This window comes from Merops nubicus, unplaced genomic scaffold, assembly GCF_000691845.1.
Source record: "Merops nubicus isolate BGI_N331 unplaced genomic scaffold, ASM69184v1 scaffold42241, whole genome shotgun sequence".
NCBI classification, from domain to species: Eukaryota; Metazoa; Chordata; class Aves; order Coraciiformes; family Meropidae; genus Merops; species Merops nubicus.
Window position 1 is genome coordinate 42,730 of NW_008587287.1, and position 19,813 is coordinate 62,542.

A 19,813-nucleotide genomic window follows, 5' to 3' on the forward strand; every position below is an offset into this window, starting at 1 on the left:
CATGACTCATTTAAAATATTTGAAGTACTATTTCTACTTAGTTTTGGCTTCCTACTGACATTCTAGATCACTAGCCTTTGAAAAAGCCCCCTCTCAGCAGGTTCCGAGTCTGGAGAGCTCTCTCAGTGGATTATTATGACAACCCCTTTCTTTTCTGCTGAACGATTCCAAACAGAGATGTTCCCCTACTGTTCTTACAGTACTTTCTCAGGTGATAGACTGACCACAACTGCAAACATGAGATATTATGTGCTGTCTTCAGCTTACATTGCTAAGGTATTTTAATGTCGTTGTGAATCCTCATCATTCAACATTTTTACTGTGAATAACTGGAAAGTAGTTTTGCAATTGAACCAGAGTATACTGGTTCCATGAGAATGCTGTTTTCAGAAGCAAGGGACCAGTGCACTGCATACACCATACCCTACCTGGCCTTTTAAATTAGAATTTCTCTACACTACTCCAGTTCTGACTCAGCTTCATTTGTAAAAATAAACACTGGTGACATGTCTCAAGAGTCAAAAGCTTATTGAGAACACCAGTGATTTCAGATACCAGTTCCCTCCCCCTTTTCCTTATCATCCCCCATGATATGACCAACTATGTCTGAGGCTAAAACAAAGTGCATCCCTCCTCTGCATCAAAGTTTCTCTGGAAAATCTTGTGGAAAATTTACTTTCACCATCCAGACATTACCTTTGCCAGCTTTTCCTGCAGCTCCTGGATTTTGGCCTGCTGCTCTGTATTGATCTACAGTTAAATAAAAAGATGGGTGAAAGAGTTTCTTAAAACCATTTAAAAAGTTTAAAAACGGAAAAAACCTTCTCAACCTATGATACCATATTTATTTTAACTCACTTCTCAAAAATCTTTGTTTGTCCCTTTAAATTCCCACACATCAAAATGCTTCTTGGCAAATCTACATACATTTTACTAACTTCTGCTTGATTTCATATTTTGGTCACAAAGTAGGTTGTTCAAGTGCGAGAATACTCAGAATTCTTTGTTTTCCTTTGCTATTCCTTATGCATAAAGACAACCCTGATGTATCACTAGCCTAACTCCAAACTCAGATTGCACACAATGGCCTAGCTTTTGAACACAATCAGTTAAGAACAGGATATCCAAACACAGCTTTGTATTAAATCAGAAGGAACAATGAATCACATCAAGAAAATTATTTAAAAAAAAAATAAATCAATAAAATAGAGAGGGATGTGAGGCTGTGCATGCCATTGACTGGCAGAGACACTCTTGGTTTCTGTGTGTAACATGGAAGACCCAAGAAGCAAACCCCAGGACACAGATGTAGCATACCTTCTCCAATTTGCAATACAACTCTCCTGCTTCATTTTTTCCTTGATCTTTAACCTGTAACTTAAATATAAAATACATGAAAGTCTCAGGAAAAGTTGTAGCACATTGGTCTATCCAGTCATCCTCTCATACAACTTAAACCCAAGCAGTTACACAAAGTATAAGTTAAATTATTTCAAGCGTACAATTGACATTTTGTAACACTTGTACAAACCACATCAATCTTTAGAAGACATACAACTTGTGTGTGTGTGTGTGTAAAACTGCACTAGAAATTCCAGCAAGCATCATACCCCTTTCCCATGAAGCCTAAACTACCTTTTGCAATTTGTTGTGACATTCAGTAGCTTTACGTTTGAATTCCTCAGCTGCCAGTCGGGACTCTCTCAACTCCGATTCATAAAGATCACTACGCCTGCGAGCTGAAATAAGATCCTCTTCTAATTGATTCATCATCAACCTCATTTCTTCTACTTGAGCTTGATATTCCTGTAGTTGTGGTGGAAGGGAAGGAAAAGGTATTACAGTTTAGAGGCAACAGGGGAAATACTTGGAGCAGCAGATCTCCGAATACTGACTGCAGGTAAGAGGCGCATTTAAGGATACGTGGAAGAAAAGTAAAGTACAAAATAAAACAATAAAAGCTAAATAAAATAACATAACATATCCATTGTGTTCTCATTTGAGTCTTGCTATTTTTGAGTCAATATCTCATAAATTTAAAACACTGACTTTTTGAGAGTGGCTTCTCTGCAGAAACACACACATACATCTACATACAGATGATAAAAACTACTTACATTTCTAATGTCTGAAACAGAAATGTGTCTTTGAGTTGATGTCTCTACTAAATGCCCAGATGCTCCCTCAAGATATATTTTTCTCAGGCTGATAACATGACAATTACCACAGATCTGCACAGCTTGGGTAAAAGGAAAGAAGGAGAAGCAGAGGGGGAGCATACTGTGGCTTGTAGCCGTCAGTTATTTTCTCTTGACAGAGCTAAAAAAGGATCGTGTTGCTCTATATGGAAGACAACATAAAATCAAATATTAACTTTGAAAAACTGCCTAAAAATCACATTGCCCATTGATGATATTTGCCTATATAAGCAGAAATAATGATTCCCCACGCAGAAGACTACAAGATAGGGCATTTGGATGGGGAAGGTGAGAGAAGAAAAGAACATTTGAATTTACTATCACAGTGAGACTGGGTACTCAAACTGTTATTAGCTAGTGAGATAGCTTCTTGTATCTTCACTGAAAAAAACAGAATTTAATTATGTTTATTTAGCATTTACCAAGTGCTGTAAGTATATGTTTTATAAAATTACTTTAAACAAAGAAAAACCAAAACATCAAAACCAAAGTGGTTTATTATGAAGCTGAGAACAAGTAGAAAACATGCACATCAAGAGCTAGGATAAAAGATTATGAAGAACTGACAGTGGGGGAGTTTATCTTTCTTTCCATTTTAATACTTTTTTAATATCTCACAATACGCCTGACTACCCCCATATTCAAGAGAGTAAGAGTCTCGTGACAAACCAGGTTTGTCATCCCTCCTTCCAGCCAGCCAGCTGTCTTCAGTTAGGCAAGTGACTGCAGGGACACTGACCCTACTGTCAGCCTGGGATTCTCCAGCAACATGGAGAGCTTATTCAGATGCCTTTAACAGATTCTTTTATTATCCATTACAGGGGCAATGGCAGAATGGCTCTTTGCTCTAGGATTCCCCAGACTGGTTCTCCAGTTTGTAAGGCAGACAGGGGATCTCTCTTTCCAGTTAGTCTCTCTAGAGATGATCTTATTTTCTTGCTGTTTTTTGTTTTGTTTTGTTTTTCTTGCTGGAAAAAATTAAAGCCTTTTTATAGTAAGCGAGCACACAGTAACTGAAATATCTGTTTCATACAAATATATTTGTGAATAAAAAAGGTAGAATGGTTTGAAGGAACACATGCCCTTCTCAGTAATAATAATTTGTTAAAACTTCCTAAAATACTCAGCTTTTATATAAGAAAAGGTATAAAGAATTAGACCAAAGAATTACAGGTATGACTACAGTTGCCACTGAAAACGAGTGTTTGGGAAGGGAGGAGAAGGGGGAGGGATAAAAGGAGAAAGAAGAGGTGATAATTAGTAATATTTCACTTTTTCTTGTTTCTTCCTGTTTGCAAGAACAAGTGGTATCACTCAAGATGGCACAGGACAATACCTCTTGCATATGCATTGGTCACAGTTAAAAAGCTGTCAGGATGTACTTAAGCACATACTAGTGGACAGGCAAAGCTCAGGGCATGTATCTGACGTGAATCACATCAGGGTAGCTACACACAAATGAGTGGGCCTTTCAAAAAACACAGACTCTGATCTGTTGCAAGTCCATCCATTCATATGGGTCTTCATCAAGTAATGGCCACAACACAGGTTTAGTTAAGAAAAGACAAACACAAAAACCAACCAACCAAAAAACGAACACACAAACCTCAAACAAAAAAACCCAAATCACAAACCCACCATGCTCCTCTATTCAAGTACCTGAGGTTAAGTTGAACCTACAGTGTTGCCCAGAAAACACCAAATGACTAATTATTGGGTTTTGAAGATTCTGCTTTGCTCTTAATTTCATACATTTTCTGTCAAGCTTCAGATTTTCAACAGCAAAACTCCAAGGGGCTCTTCCATTACACCTCCCAGTTCCCTCTGACTTAAAAATAACGATCCAAGTCTTTAATGGCTCCGATCCACCTGCCGATGAGTCAGCAAAAATGTCCCTGCCTAGTTGGTTGCAGTGTTCTTGCACATGGGTTTCAGATAGCTCAGAAGACCATCCCAGATATGAGCGCCTGCAGGATATCACAGATTCACTTGTTGACCCAAGCAGCATTTTTATGTCACCGTGAATCCTCACAAGCCAAATTTAAAGATTCTGGGACAAAATGTTGGTTTAAAAATTACTTGAGTTATTTTTCCTCTGTTTGCATGTGTCTGTATTAGCTATGAATTTCAGATGATATTTATCATCACCAAGAATGTTCCACATTTCAATATTTAAAGCAACTTTGCTAACAAAGCACCAGAACACAGAGTAATGAGCTTCAGTTCCCTTGTATTACATAAAACAACCATTCAGAAGAATGCTGTAGAAGTCTATGGAGGCCTGCTACATCCAGAGGGTTGTTTTTGCATTTCATTACTTTTTACATAAGAGCTGCTCATGTCTAGAGAATTATTATCAAGGTTTCTGGGCTTCCTTGCCTTAGACACTATGAAATTAGACAGTTAATGTTTGTAAAGTGCTTTGAAGATGAAAACCAACAGATAATTGCAAAGAATTGTTTGAACGTCATAGCCAATTTCAATTTCTTTTTCTCAATATATTGCTATTAATTCATAAAATGGAGTGGGTTCTGTCTTGCAGACCATTTTAAATCCTAAAAATGTCCACATTTGTCACCATATTTTCTTTTCATTTTGACTTTTTTTCCCCTTATGAACAACTGTACAGATTAATTTTTTTACATTTTTCTGGTATAAAGAAATTTATGGACATCTACTTTGCAAACAGACTAAATTAGGAAAAGAACAGTTAGGCAACACAGGTTCTGTTTTGAAAGACTATTAAGCATTTTTAATAGCCAAATAAGAAAGAAAAAAAGAAAACATAAATTTAGGGCTAGCTCAGTTCTTTCCCAGATGAAAATACATTAACTTGTTATGAGACTTGTATGGCTTGACCATTTACAAAAAGATAGTTCATTTCTAATGTAGTATATTACTAAAGCAACTTTTTCCTAACCTGGTTTTATTTACCAAGGACTAGGAAAATAAAAACTTGAGGTTGGGAGTTTGTGCTTAGTTTCAAGATACATAAAAGTGTAATTTTGTTGCTTCCCATTTGGTTTAGGAAACCATGTGAAAACACACAGACTGGGAGTCGCCACAGCCTACCAACATAAAACAATCCTGGCAACAGAGCTAGAATATGTCAAGAATGCCTGTTTGTGGATAGCCACTCTGCTCCCCAAAGAAGCAGGTATACCTGTTCTTTGATCTCTTGCAGTTTTCGGCTTTGCTCTCTGATATCATGAAGGAGCTGTAGTGCCTTATCATCTTCCTGAGACACCTCCATCCGTGCCTGCTCCAGGCTTCGCTTTAAGCTCTGCAGAAAGCAAAATGTTCAATACACAGTCTTTGCTTTTTCAGATGGCTGTATAATAAAGATCTTTAGCTATACAAATGCCTCCTTGACTGCAGTGAGGCAGCAGAAAAATTGAGATATCCATGATGGAACCCTATAGAAGATCATGGCCAGTGCTGCTTCTCTCTAGATAGAGGCAGCCCATTTCACAAAAAGTTTATTACACTTAAATCTTAGTTCAAATCTCTACTTCCTCACATCAGGTTTAGAAACAAAAACCAAACAGAGATGACAAAAGGCATCCATTATTGACAGCATTTATCTATATTTTATCTAGCACTATTAATTCACAACCTAGATACAATCCTTCAACTTCACATTTCTAACAAGCTTATTCATTTTTCTTGTTGCTGCTGAGTTGAATCCTTTAAACATCATTGAACTTCTACAGATAACAGAAGAACTGCTTCCATACCTCAACACATACCTGACCTGCAAATTTTAGGTCCTCCTATCATGTGTATTATTCTTCAACAAAAAGATATGAACTGAATTTCATTTATTTACCTAACACCATTTGGTATAGGAAAATCACTCTAGCCCTGTTTTAAGATATGCTTCCCAACAAACAAACCTATCAGAAGTGATTTTCAGTTCTCTGAAACAGTATTATCTGAAGTTTTTGTTCCTGGTACAAGAGAGGAAACAGAATATTATATCCAACTGAAAATACAGAGACTATTAACTAGAATGAAAATATCCTCACTGGAACTTTGCCAGGACAACTAGGCAGACATTCCAGCTCCCATCAGAAATGCCAAATGATCTCTGAAGACATGGGTTTAAGGCCTCATTTTTATATTCTACCTGAAAAATAGCACGTGTCCTAGCATCATCCCTGACATTACATGGGGGAACTGGATCAGACTCAACTCAGAATACCACAGATGGAGGCAACACCATTGTTTCCTAATCCTCCTTCTTGTCCTTGAAGATTTCTGTCTAGGTACTGATTAGGCCCCATCCTCTTTTGGCTAAGAAACATGCAAGAAGTCAAACTCGAGCACGTTCGAGCACAGCCAGTAAGACAAACATCACAAATAGTTTCAGCAAGACCAGGACAGCAGTTATTCCTACTGTATGTTCTAAGCACATGACCCTGAAACAAAGTTTGAATAAAACTATCACACAAGCCTGCACAAACAATTCAGGGCTCCATGTTCAACAGATATCCTCTCACATATTATTTTCTCTCCATCAAGTGCCCCACTGAATCCATGATGGAAGAGAAAGGCAAAGACCACCAGATTTCAGGCCATCAGAGCTGAAAGGACTGGTGTAAGGGCTCACACTGCATTCTGTGATATAGGTGGCCAGGTCCTGCTCCAGGAGGGATCGCTGGGTCTCAGAGGCTTTCAGTTCCACCTCCTTTTGGCTAAGTACAGCCTCCACCTCTGACACTCGCCGGTGCAACCGCGTCATTTCCTGCTCCATCTGCAATAAATATCAAGAGGTTATAAAGGGGGCTTCAAAAGCTTGGTTAACTGCTACTTTCAGAGCTCTGCTTGTAAGGAATTTGTCTCCAAGAGACTTCTAGCTATGTTCCTCCAAATGTTGTTTAAATGCCGATACCATTGTCTCTGCTCCAGGAATGCACAGTTCTTCGTAAGGACAAGTAGTAAGTCTAAGTCACCCCATTCATTCAAGCTGCTTGTTCATAGTCAGTCATTCTTCGAACCCCAGTTAGCAAAGAAGACACAATCATTTTTCACCTGACTTGCAGAGATGGGTCACTTTAACCTTATCCCAAATCCATGCTGGACCAGAAGATGGTTTCCCCCCATCTCCTTGTCAGGAGGAAATGGTCAAATCCAGAACAGAACAGGGAGAAAAGTAATGGAACTCTCATAAAAGTCTCAAACAAGAAGTAAGTTTTAAGAGACTCCACCGGGTTCCCTTTATTGGAGCACAGCAACTGTTACAAGATGTTCACCGTAACCAGTGAGGAGACAACAGTTATGTAAGTAGAAGCTGATGAATTAGGAAGAGAACCTCAGAACAGTACTGCTGTAATTGTACGTCTGATGAAGAGGCAGAAGAAGCAGTCGTCTGTGTCACGCTGAGAAAAGGACTGTTTAAAATCCAGAGCCACTTCTTGTTAAGATAGAAGTATCTAGAGCAACAGCATGGCCTAATTTCATCTCCCTTTGTATTGGACAGGAAGCCACCTCACTGAAGGAAAAGCGCTTTGCCCACCACGAGTCTGGATGATCAGCAGCATCTGACAGATCCCTGGACATACAGTGGCTGCAGGTTCCTGGAGCAATGGAGACGACCAATCGCATAAATAAATACCTTGTGACACTTGTCCTGGGCGTCTTGGAGTTCTTTGCTCTTGAGAAGAAGTTTCTTTTCCATGGAGCTGACCTTGGCTGGAGAATCCACACTTGAAAAAACAGATCTAAAAGAGCAAAGCCAAACAGCACATGAATATAGGCAAAAGGTACAGGAACCTGCATTTACGCAGCCTCGGTGAAGTCGCTGGGTACTCACTTATACCAGGATAAAAGAAAGGTGCAGCAATTACGGCCTAACAGCCACCACTTCACATCAAACATACCTTAAAACCTGATGACAGTATAACGTTATTAAATAATCCATGTGTACTCCTAGTTCCAATATTAATATTTTCCATCAGTGACTTTTATGTCGGAGTGCAAAACAATAAATCACAACAACACATTTGTGCAACTTGCAGGGATTTTTAAGTGTAACAGAAACAAAGCATAAAGTCAACTTAACCATTTGGAAAGATAATATGTTTTCAGAGAATTGCTTTATATTTTGTACTTCTTTTAAAACAGCCTTTTAAATCATCATCAAAGTACAAAAGCCCTAAAAACTTTAACATGTCATAATCTGCACCACAGGAAGAAGAATTTAATATCCTTAGTTACCTTCTGTAAATCAAAATTGAACTGAAACTTCCATAACCCAATTCATATGATCCCTATGAACTCAATCAATATCAATACGATTAGTCACACTGCAGAACTTTAGAGTTCCACTTGCAATTTTCTTCCATGAGACATAACTTTAGCTGTACTACTCAAAACAATTTGACTCTGGAAACCTGTGGAAAATATTTGTGTGTTCATAAGCTTTCTGTCCAGTTGGTACTCAATGCTTAAGAGAGTTTACCATTTCAGTTAGTCTAAATTCTTTCTGGAAAAGGATAGGAAGCCTTTAGGAAGTCAGTGTTTTGGAGCATATTTTTAGTGCTTTGCAGTCTTAAATATGTAATCTGCAACCAAAAAATTAAGTACACATATCAAAACACAATTTAAAAAAAAAAAAAAATCACATTCTCCCTCGCATAAAATGCTTCAAACTAGATATTTAAGCAGTTAATGATGGAACCAGTGTTAACTGATAGATGAAAACACAGCAGTACAATGAAGGTGCTAATAAAAGATCCTACAGCCAGCCCACACATTGCTTTCTGCTTCTCCTGGCCACAGTTTGGTATGCAGCCAGTTATCCCCACGGAGAGAAACGAGCTTTGAGCAGCTCTCTGCATATAGCCATACACCCACACACAGCAGCACAGTCTCTTCTTAACACCAAGGAAAGTTTGATTCCATCACCACCATTTTCTGAGAAAAATCTACTCCTTAATCCAAACAGATATGCAGGATAGTCACCAAAAAAAAGACACAGATTTAACGAAAATTCTGCAGCAACACATCTGTATCAGAGCAGATCTTCAGTACCACCACCTTAAGCAGGCCTTGGGAAACACTGTTTTTGTATTGGCAAACAAACATAGCAAAACCCACCAATTCTGCCTTGAAAGGTCAAATATTAATATTTCTTCAGAAACCTGACATGAAAAAGCTTAGAAGAAAGAGTCCTGCACATCAACAATACAGCTGTGATCAGGACTTAATAAAAAGTAAATGTTAGAAGTGAATGCTTTTGTAAAGCATTCCTTTAGTCCTGGTCCAATCAATCTGATCCATCAGATTATCCTATTTAAAAATCAATTTATAAAGCATGTCTGTACTCCTACAGAGAAAAGGCAACCATCTGAGAAAGATGCATATTAAATCCCGTAACAGCTGGGTGTGCAAACAAGGCTAAAAATGAAGAGTTGAGAAAAGCAGCCTAAAAATACAGATTAAACCTCACATTAACTAAAAAAGGCACTAAGGAATCTGCTTTAAAATGTTAATCAAATATATGTAAATAGCTGCAAATGTATACTGAGACAAGTCTGAAAATCTGTTTATGATAAAAACTTAGCTTTATAGGCTGAACTGTACTGGCTAAAGCAGATTAAAAGAAATTATAGATTCAACATTAGCCATCACCTTCTTTCTTATATTCTTTTCAAATCTGAGACATCACCTAACAAAACTAGCCAGTTCTCACAGACCTGGTTTCGTTTGCTGCTTGTATTTCACCTCCCTAAAGGGGCTAATTTATTTATTTATTTTATTTGATAATAAAAGAATTGGAGCATAATATTACAGGCACCATTTTGCACTTCAAAAATTTCTCCTTGCATCCCAGTTTAAAGCATCCATATGCACTGCAGCATAGGAGGGAACAGGGCAGGTTCAGACAAGAAGATAAAGCTCTACACAGGAGGGATGGGACAATACAGGAGACTTGCATTAACCAAAGTTTGACTTTTGTGAGGTGACTGTAGAGGGAGCTGCTCCTCAGGGTTGGTGTCATTTTTGTATGGAAGGAGAAGGCTACAAACTAGAACTACAATCTGTCTTCCAAAAGGAGGAATAAATTCCTTAAAAAAATATATGTCCTGGTGACACAACATGTTCCTCATGTCCCTGCCATGGAAACAGTACATCTCATCCCCAAGTGAAGCTGATTTCAGTTACTACTGGACACACACTTTTTAATAGACATCCTTTCCCAGTAAGTCTTTCCTGTGTACAAATTATATTAGAACTACTTCGTGATCATGATTGATGGCTATCAATCTTCCAAGTATCAGAAAGGGGGCAGACAGAGGAAATAAAGAGAAATGGAATACTGACTGATCTAATAAGCCTTGTCATGGTGATATAAGCTCTCAACACAGCATGACAAGGTGGAAAATACCCACACTGCTGGGGCACTTACATTCTTCCTCAGTCAGCATCATCTCAGAAATTAAACACATACAATCCAACATCAAAAGCTATGATGCAAAGCTATCGTTCAGGTTGGTACTATCTCAGAATATTTCATTTAATTAACTGCTACATATGGATCAATTCTCTTAGCAGAACAGAGCAGTTTCTGCTGTTTCCTCTGAAGCGTGAAAAAAAAGATTAACAAAAGGTAACCAGCATACATCAACAAGAAAATTGATGATTAAAGATTAAAAAAAAACCAAAGTCTATAGTACAGAGTGTTGATAGCACTAGCTGTGCCAATTTATTTTCAAAAGAAGGGCTGCCTGCATGACTAAAAACCAAGTTAATTTACAGCTGACTATGTCTGATTTCACAGCTAGATCAGCAACAGCCTCAACCAGCAGAACTATCAGAAATGGTGCTAGTTGTGTAAAAGCTCCTTCAGCCTTAACGTGGCTGAGATGAAGAAGAAAAAAGTGCTAGCAAAGGAAAATCTATAACATGATTCTGGGGCATCAAACTCATATCTTAACCTCTCTCCTGCATCCTACCTTCCGCTGCCCTTTCATGCCACTCTCATAAACCCCCAACTCACCTGTGTTTCTTCCTTCTCACAACGGTTGACACCATCTGTCCTAATCCTGGCCCCCACACAGCATGCCTATAATCTCATCCCCCAGCCCTCATGCTCTATTCTTTTTAGCATTATACTCATCTGTACTTTCCGCCCCCTCTTAAATGCTTGCTCAGGCCTAAAAAAAAACCCACCAAAAACAAACAGTGATACCATCAATCTGTGAATAGAGCTAGCTGAAGCAAAGCATATTTTTGGTATGCTCAGCCTGTGCTTCCTCTTTAGTCTATCTTTGGTGAAAGAGTTTACCAGAACCCACAAATTGTTGGAAGAAACCGGTAGTCCTTCTCTTTGGAAGAATGGACAATTTTAACTCTCAGTATTTTATAATGGCAATGAGGAATCCATATCAAATTTAATTTCTTTTTTAAAAAAAAATAATATATCTTGGAAAATACCACTCCTTAGGAACTTACAGAAAAGATTTGGCCCATCTGCCAAAGCCTCACAAACGAGAATTCAAGAATTACTAGGATTACATTAATTATATTCTGATAGGTAATTGCAAAAAAAAAACCACCTATATCAGCAACTAAGATTAGGTACTAGTCCCACTGTCAGCCTTGCCTGTGAATATACCTCTAGGTTCTGGTTTACCAATTATTTTGGATTAACCTAAATTTTCTATTAGTAGTCAGGCCCCCTGAGCTCCTTACCCCAGTCTAAGAGAGGACAGAGGCAGCCAAAATTTACATCATAAACTATTTTTTAATTAGGCATTTATTTTTATTAGGTATTTTGGTATATTTGGTTAGCCCTGGTTTTATAATGTATTTATCTTATGCATTAGGGCTTCTGCTGGTCACCTGCAAAGGACAAGAACAATTTCATTTCACCACTTGATGCATATTCCTGGCATCTAAGGGGTTTTCTCACTTGTTCTAAGCACTGGACATCAGCCACAGCTAGGGACAGGAAGCAAAGTAGGGCTGGCTTTTAATGGAATTAAACTCTGAGTTGCCTGTTATCTTGTCACAGTCACACACTCGCAGCCAGATTTGCAGCCAGAGGCATTTCTCCCCCAAATCAAGCATTCAGAGGCCATGATGGCAGAAGGAGTTAGCTGGTCCTTCTCTGCAGCCTGATCCCAGTTCTTAGAACCATATAGGGGATCTATTTACTGAACACTCTGCTAATACAGCAACCCACAACATGAGCAATGCCCTTGATTTCTCCTGATTGTTTCCAACACATCATTGTCACGCCTTTTACTTTTCTGTTAAATCTTACGTTCGTTATAAGATCACAAATTCTTCCCAGAACTCACAGTATGGGGCAACATACAGAACAATTTAATTCAACAGATCCTTCTAAACTACACACCAACTAAATAATTTCTGACAACAGGACTGAGTGACTTAGGTGATTCCTTCTAACCCTAAGTGGTTGGGAGAAAGAGGAGAATGGAAAACAGAACTTCTTTTATCCTTCTCTTGTTGTTTTTGAGCTGCCTTTTCTCTGAAGCATTTGAAATTCCTAGCTTAGCTATGGCTTCTTACTGTCCAGTGAACAAGGAGGATAACCCTAAACTCCATAGCCTGACAGCCTTCAAATGAAAAGCAAGGCAAGTTTCAAGGACCTTATTAAGGCACTCTGCAGTTGCCTGGCCTAACTGTGAGCAGCAGTAGAGGCATTAGAGCCATCGTGCTGCAGACACAGGAAAACAGATCTGCATCACTTAGCAACCGTAAGGGTTCGACTTTCGGAGGAAAGATTTTAAGAAGAAAAATTCTGGACTGATAAACTTGATGGCTTAGGACCTTCCATAGAAGCCATCCCAAGATTCACAGCAGATAAGCCTATCCCTCACTTACTGTTCCGTTCCCCATCTAGAATTTGATATTCAAGCCAAGGTGGACAGAAACAGTACTTTATTTCCTCAAGTAAAGCGCACAGAATATTTATGAGAAGAAGTTATCTTTATTACCCAGTGTTGCAGTGATGTTGAAGATAAACCAGTCGCTGCATTTAAATACAGATATTTTCAAGTCTCCATACACTCCTTGCCATATTTAAATCACCTGCTTAGAATAACATGCAAGTATTCACTGCTAAAAATATCAAAGTGCATTTACCGAGATTCAAGAAAAGAAACTACTAAAATCTACTCATATTAAAATTATTTGGGGGAAAATTAAGTACCCAGCTCAGGAAAAAACAGGCCATACCTAGCAGAAATTTTACAGTCAGAATTTCTCCAGAGCACATTAATCTCTATATTCTTTTGCTATACCCCTTCTCATCTGTTACCAAAATTCAAATATAACTCCAATAAGCATTTTCAGCACCAGCTCCACGAAGCAAGCACATCAATCAATCTGCTATGTCCATATTGCTTTTCAGCCCTCAGCACAGTTACATGACTGTTCCAAGACTTTACCTCACGCTCCTCCTCAGCTCCAGATCCGGGTCCCCATTACATATACATTTTGACCATACACGTATGGTCACTGTTGAGCCTCTTCTGGCTGTTACATGAATGGCCATGCAGCTTTGATAGATGGACTGCAGATCCCCAGGCAGAAGATGTTAGCACCGTAAGTTATTTCACTTCTAAATCAAGAGAGATTTTAACCCCAGGTATCTACAGATATAAAATTCCATTTTGCTAAGTCTGATGACAATATTAGATCATTTCACCAAAAGAATACTTTTTGGTTATGTCCTCTCCCTTTCTCCCTCTTTTGTCATGAAAGCAACTCTGCTGAGAAGGGACAGCCAAAGATTCCCTTTTTATTACTGGCATAACCATCACGTAACCTTGATTCACAGTGTGGACAAGATCAAAGATGTCAACAGTATCACCAGTTTGGTTACAGGCTTACCGCAGCACAACTCTCACAACCAATAGGATAAAAAAATGAAAACTTGATTAGGACGGGTTGATAACGAAGTCCCTCAAGGGAACTAACTAGCAACAATGAACGATGGTTGACACAAAACCAGAGTGCCTCAGTGCTTTAAGTCACTAACCCAGCTAAAGCCATTGCATTCCTGAGAGGCCTCAGGATACTGAGCTAAGGACTTCTCAACTTAACGTACTGCACTAATACTTTTCAATAGCTCTGTCATCAGAAACTAGCCACCCACCATACCAAATCGTTTATACCATTCTATTTACATTCTTCTTTTCCTCTGACTCCATTCTGTCAGAAAGCATGTTCTTTCAGTGGAAACCCATTTTTCTAGACCTTTACCTCCCTCCACAAACGCATACCCTGCATGCTTCATCTGACTCTCCAGTCTCTTAACACAAAATACAGCAATGTCCAGTCTTTGTATTTCACTTGACCCAAGAGCACAGAGTCAGCTGCCATGAAGCTCCTTCTCTCCTTCCCTGACCCATCACTGCACATTCCCAGATTAGTGGAGCTCCATTTCTGTGGATCACTGATTCAGCCTTACACATCCCCAGCACTTGGTGCCCACTCTCTGACCCAATAAAATAACAACCCCCCTCCATCTCTGAACTCCTCAGTATTCTTCTTCTCCCAGCTATCTGCAATACCAGAAATGCAATCACCCACTGCTCCCCGGTTAACAGCAACAACTAATTCAAAGTATCTGAACAACAATTTTAACAGTAACTGGTTTAGAATCAATCTATCTGTTCCCTTCCCTCCCTCTCATCCCAGAAATGATCACAAAACGGTCGGACAGACACAAGCCACAGCAGCAACAGATAAAGCCAGAATCTGGCAGCTCCCCTAAAGCAGAGTACTGGCCAGCTAAAACAGCTTTTCTCCACACAGCCTCCTCACTGTAACAAACCTTTGCTTTCTTTTTCCAGCGGTCCTATCCACCTAAGCAGTAATTCCTACTTACTCTGATCTGAGGATCCCTAATGCCTTGATGAATGAAAACCCCACGAATGGCAGATCTTCCCCAGAAAAGCCTCCTGGGTTCAGCTGGCGCGTAGAGGATAAAACCCGCGAATTCTTCTCTGCTTCATCAAAATTTGAGGTGTCATCATCAGACTTGAGAGTAGGAACGAAGGGGGGAGGAGCTGGTGGAAAAAGCAAGAAGAAAAGACAAAATTCAGCTACAGTTCACTCTGCAACAGTCCCACTCGTTCAGTGCTTGCAATGGCACTGCAGCTCCTGCTTTTAATCTTGCTAACACAAGCAGACTGAGCTGCTGCTCTCAAATCGTATTACAGCAACAAGAGATTAACCCTTCAGCTACCAACATGGCTACCACTCTGCAGGCAGAATGTCTCCCACACTGATTAAACCCAGGTTTAGGCTGGGGATTCGTGACTTGGTTTTTGGAGGTTTTTTTCAGCTTAGTGTTTTGGGGTTTCTTGAACACATACATTGAATCAAATCAAAGCACCAGGCTAAGAAAATCATTACTGTAGTATAGGTAAAAGTAGTTCAATTCTGATTCATTTAGAAAAAGAAAATACCTCCAATCTATCCAATTAATGACACTACATGAGAATGTAGCTTGATCTTTTGCTAGTCAGCTCAGGGGTATATCTACGAAGAATCTTCCCAGTATGGGCTCCTATTCAACAGCAAACTGGCTTTCTCCTGGAAGATTCTAATCAACTATAGCTAGTAGAAGATAATTGGTCTTTAGGAAGGGAAGAAATACCACTAAGATTTTATTTCTCTAAAAGAGCCTGTTAAAGATCTGGAACTCTTCTTGGGACACCACTGCAGTCTGGCTCTGATACAATCAGCTCTGAAGAGAGGTATAAATAGCAGGAATCACAATGTATTTCTTACTATAATTTCAAAATCGGTACCACTTAACTTGTAAAGCAGTTGTTTAATTTTGGCTGATTTTCTCTCATTCGCTTCAGTTTAATTAACCAAGAGAACAAAAGAACAAGTTCTTCTCAATTATGTGCAGCACACAAGCTACCTGCTGGCTTGGCTATGTGTGTGAAAGGAATGAAGGCAAAAGCCTGCTGTGCAATTCCTACCTCCTTAAATCACATTTTCTCCATTTTTTTTATTTATTTCATCGCTCAGATCCTCACTCACTGCAAATCTTTTTTGGCTCTATAAAAGACACAGCTCTTCAGTCAGCAACTAGAACACCAGCCCATTGTGACAAGCTGATGGAAGTGTAGTGTGCTAAAACCGTTACCATGGATCCAGTATAGATCTCCTGTAGCTGAAGGGCTGATGAGGATTGAAGAACCGGGGAGGAACATTACAACCCCTGCAGTGCAGGCTCCCTGCTCCTCACTCTCTGTGCTCGGAGTTTAACCCTACCTGCCTGCATTGGTGACAGATGCTGATGCTTATCTGACTGACACAGGCAGAATGAGTCACTGCTGGAGCTTGCTAGCTCCCTCTAGGTTGCCAAAGCCTTTCACAGCCCGCTCTTTAACTCTTCATTCTCTAGGCAAATGTACATCTAAACTACCCACCAGACCAGCATGAACAGCCAAAAAAAAAAAAAATTAAATAAACGTTTCTGTCTGTATAAACTGCCAGATCACAACAGCACAGGCAGGCTTTGTTAGTAGCTCCCCAAGGAGCCATTCTGACACTGCTCCCAAGCAGGGAAGTGAGAAGAAATTCCATGAAGCAGATAGGATGCTGCTCACGTACAGTTCCAAGCACATTAGCATGAGGTAAATGAAATGAAAATACACAAATTAAATAGGCTCTGTGGTAAGCAGTTTTAATTTCTCCCTCCAAAACATTTAAAATGTCTGTCAATATCATGAATTTATGAATTTCTGATATTTTACTCATTATAATACAATTTTTGATCCACTGTAATGCTGACATGTATAAACATAATTTTGGAATACAGATTGTTGATTAGGATCTGCATTTTTAAAAAATTCACTTAATGTCAGGATAATGTCCAGCTACTCTTTCATATGTTCTTCATGATTAAAAACAGAAAGGTAAAAGAAAACAGTTTATAAGGATATCATCTTTAGTGCAAATATAAGCCCAAAGTTACAATTAATTCATAGCAGAGGAGGATAAGTTTAAAATTAATATTATTTTTTAGTTTAGGACCTCTGCTGAAAGAACTTTGCACATCCTCTTCCAGGAAGGGGTTGCTGTGGGGTTTTTAACATGGTCTCTCAAGACAGTCTAGGACATAAAGTAATAGAGAAAACAGACAACTACTCACTTCATCTGGGGAAGTCTAGAATTGTTCTTAAAGGGGTAGCAAAAAACAGCCCAGCTGCCTTTTTATCATGGTATAACAACCCTGTTATATACTCTGAGGAGTGACAAATAACTTCCTCTTTGAAAGACAGATCTAGTGCTGTACTTCTCATCAGAAATTAGCTAAGAAGACTGTAAGAGTCATCTTCAAGCCCTTGCAATTAAAAAAAAGTCTTTCCTCTTGCCAACAATAAGAACTCCTTGTCAAACCACATGCGTAAAAGAAACTATAATTTAAATATGCCCAAGATCAGCATGCACATAAAAAGATGAAAAGCACTCAATAGGGGAATAATAGCTGCAAAAAGATAAAACTGAATGAGAGACAGAGCAAAACTTTGGGGCTGGTGGGAAACCAGTTTAAAGAGTATGATGTGTTATGCTACAGTTTCCTCTAATGTTTAATAAAAGATATGAGCAAAGAAGAAAAATTGTGAACACTAGATTAAAAGATAATGAAAAAAATCATTAGCCCCCTACTTTGCATCCACCAAAAATCCATGACTAACAGTCCAAAAACTTTGCAGCTTTGCACTATAACCTTACTACAATATTTGTGCCATGAAATAGTAGCAACTAAAAAGAAAACTTAGAAAGAACAGTCATTCAACAAAAACACCTCTAGCTGTTAAGTAGTTCTGAACTGTCAACAGTGACTGAAAACAAGCAGAACTTCAGAAGTTTCAGGACACCGGAGAAAAACTCACTGAGGAGTAAGAGGAAACATCTTTAAGAAAAGAAAAAGGTAGATCCACTGTCTGATTTTGTTAATTATTTAGTAGTTTATAGTCCTTTATTCTTAAGACTAAAAAGTCCCCTGTCTGATGTCCAAAATATCTACAGAATGAACAGAACAGTCTTGTAAAAACAAGCTAAGACAGACAAGCAATTGTGTCCACAAATGTAGGTCACATGGTGACATAATCTCTAGTTAAATTATTATTTCTTGCTCAAAATCAGAGGATTGTCACACAACTATAGAATTTTCAGAACAAGATGAAGATTGGTGAATGCAAATACATCCATGTGCTTATCAGTTGCTTCTTTAAAGAGAAGACTCCTTTAGTGGAGGTCAAGATAAGCCTCTGAGAAGCGAACATGAAACCATGACATCGCATCTTGACAAGGTGAAAAATTTGCACTTTTTTCAGGCTCACCCAAGAAGGAGGCAAAACTATTACTCAAAAAGACAGTAGACCTGATGCTTGTACTTGTAAGAGCTGGTTGGGTATAAAGTCCTCTTTTTGTCTCCAGTATGTTACAAATGAACGTACATGTTCTGTTTACCATTTAAAGTATCTTGTAGAGAACTGCATGTTTTAAAAAAGCCAATTGCTTGCCTAGATACCTCCCCACTTGTGGAAGGATGTAACCCTCTTCCATCTGTTCCAAAGAATGACTTTCAGAGGAAAAGGGGGTGTTGTAGGTTGCTAAGTTTAAAAAAAAAAAAAAAAAAAGAAAAAAAAAAGAACCACCACAAATTCACTGCAGTGCTTTAACCAGTTTATAATTAAGATTAGATAAAATGTCTCTTATGGGAAGCAGCTTTTTGTTGTTAAATTCTGCACTAGCGTGTGGTTTTATGACTAGGTCAAGGAATATTGCCTTAATTTGGTCTTCCCATCCTTTCACAACATTTTCAAGCAAATTCAGAGAAGAGAGACTGCATTTCCCCTGGGATAGTGAAAGACTTAACTGAAATAGGAAATTTAAAGGAAATACGTAACATTTCTTCCGAATAAGAATGTGTCTTTTCTTGACCTACACATGCTTTCTGAGGAAAAGCACCCACACAGCCTTTTTTTTAGGTAGGTTAAGCATTACTCTTCCTCAGGCTTTAAGGGGCCTATTTGACTGAAACATAATGGTAGAAAATAGAAAGTCCAAGTTATGCAATTTAACAATGGTTTCTCTAAGACTACTTAAAAAAGAGGCATTGTATTACTTCTGACCAATCTATACAACATTATGCTAACATCTTTACTGTTCTATCAACACACTGATACAACACATACATTACTGTTAATAAAAGTCATCTTCAAGCTGACATGAAACTGATCTCCACCTAGATAAATGAGTCAACATATTTTTCTGAAGGCAAACATTTAAATGAAACATCACAATGTTTAACTAATAACATATTGAATAACAAACTTGGGCTCCTGAGGATGAGGAAATGCCTTGGATTTCTGAACAATGAGATTTGGGTTCCTGTCTGTTTAATAGCACAAGACAGCCTAAAAATCAGTGTTCAACACTTTCTCAAGTTGTTATGTTGGTAGAAGACATTCATTCTTTCTTTCTTATATGTATTGTTTCTTCATGCAAGCCCAAATAAGCCCTTCCATTTGCAAAACCTCTAGGATGCAGTTACAAAACAATTAATAAAATATGAAAGATTCTTTATTTTTTATATATATATA

At 38.6% G+C, this 19,813-nt stretch overlaps 1 protein-coding gene across 1 annotated transcript in view; it reads right to left on the minus strand.

Annotated features, from left to right (window-relative positions):
- CIT (citron rho-interacting serine/threonine kinase) overlaps window positions 1–15,247 on the minus strand; it is a gene marked incomplete at its 5' end in the record, with an annotated part of 54,230 nt that extends 38,983 nt beyond the window's left edge. Inside the window, 7 exons of the mRNA XM_008948853.1 lie at window positions 697–750; window positions 1,318–1,371; window positions 1,636–1,806; window positions 5,362–5,481; window positions 6,811–6,954; window positions 7,816–7,921; window positions 15,067–15,247. Of these exons, the coding sequence (XP_008947101.1) occupies window positions 697–750; window positions 1,318–1,371; window positions 1,636–1,806; window positions 5,362–5,481; window positions 6,811–6,954; window positions 7,816–7,921; window positions 15,067–15,247 (830 nt within the window). The remainder of the gene's footprint in view (window positions 1–696; window positions 751–1,317; window positions 1,372–1,635; window positions 1,807–5,361; window positions 5,482–6,810; window positions 6,955–7,815; window positions 7,922–15,066) is intronic.
- Window positions 15,248–19,813: the final 4,566 nt, after the last annotated feature.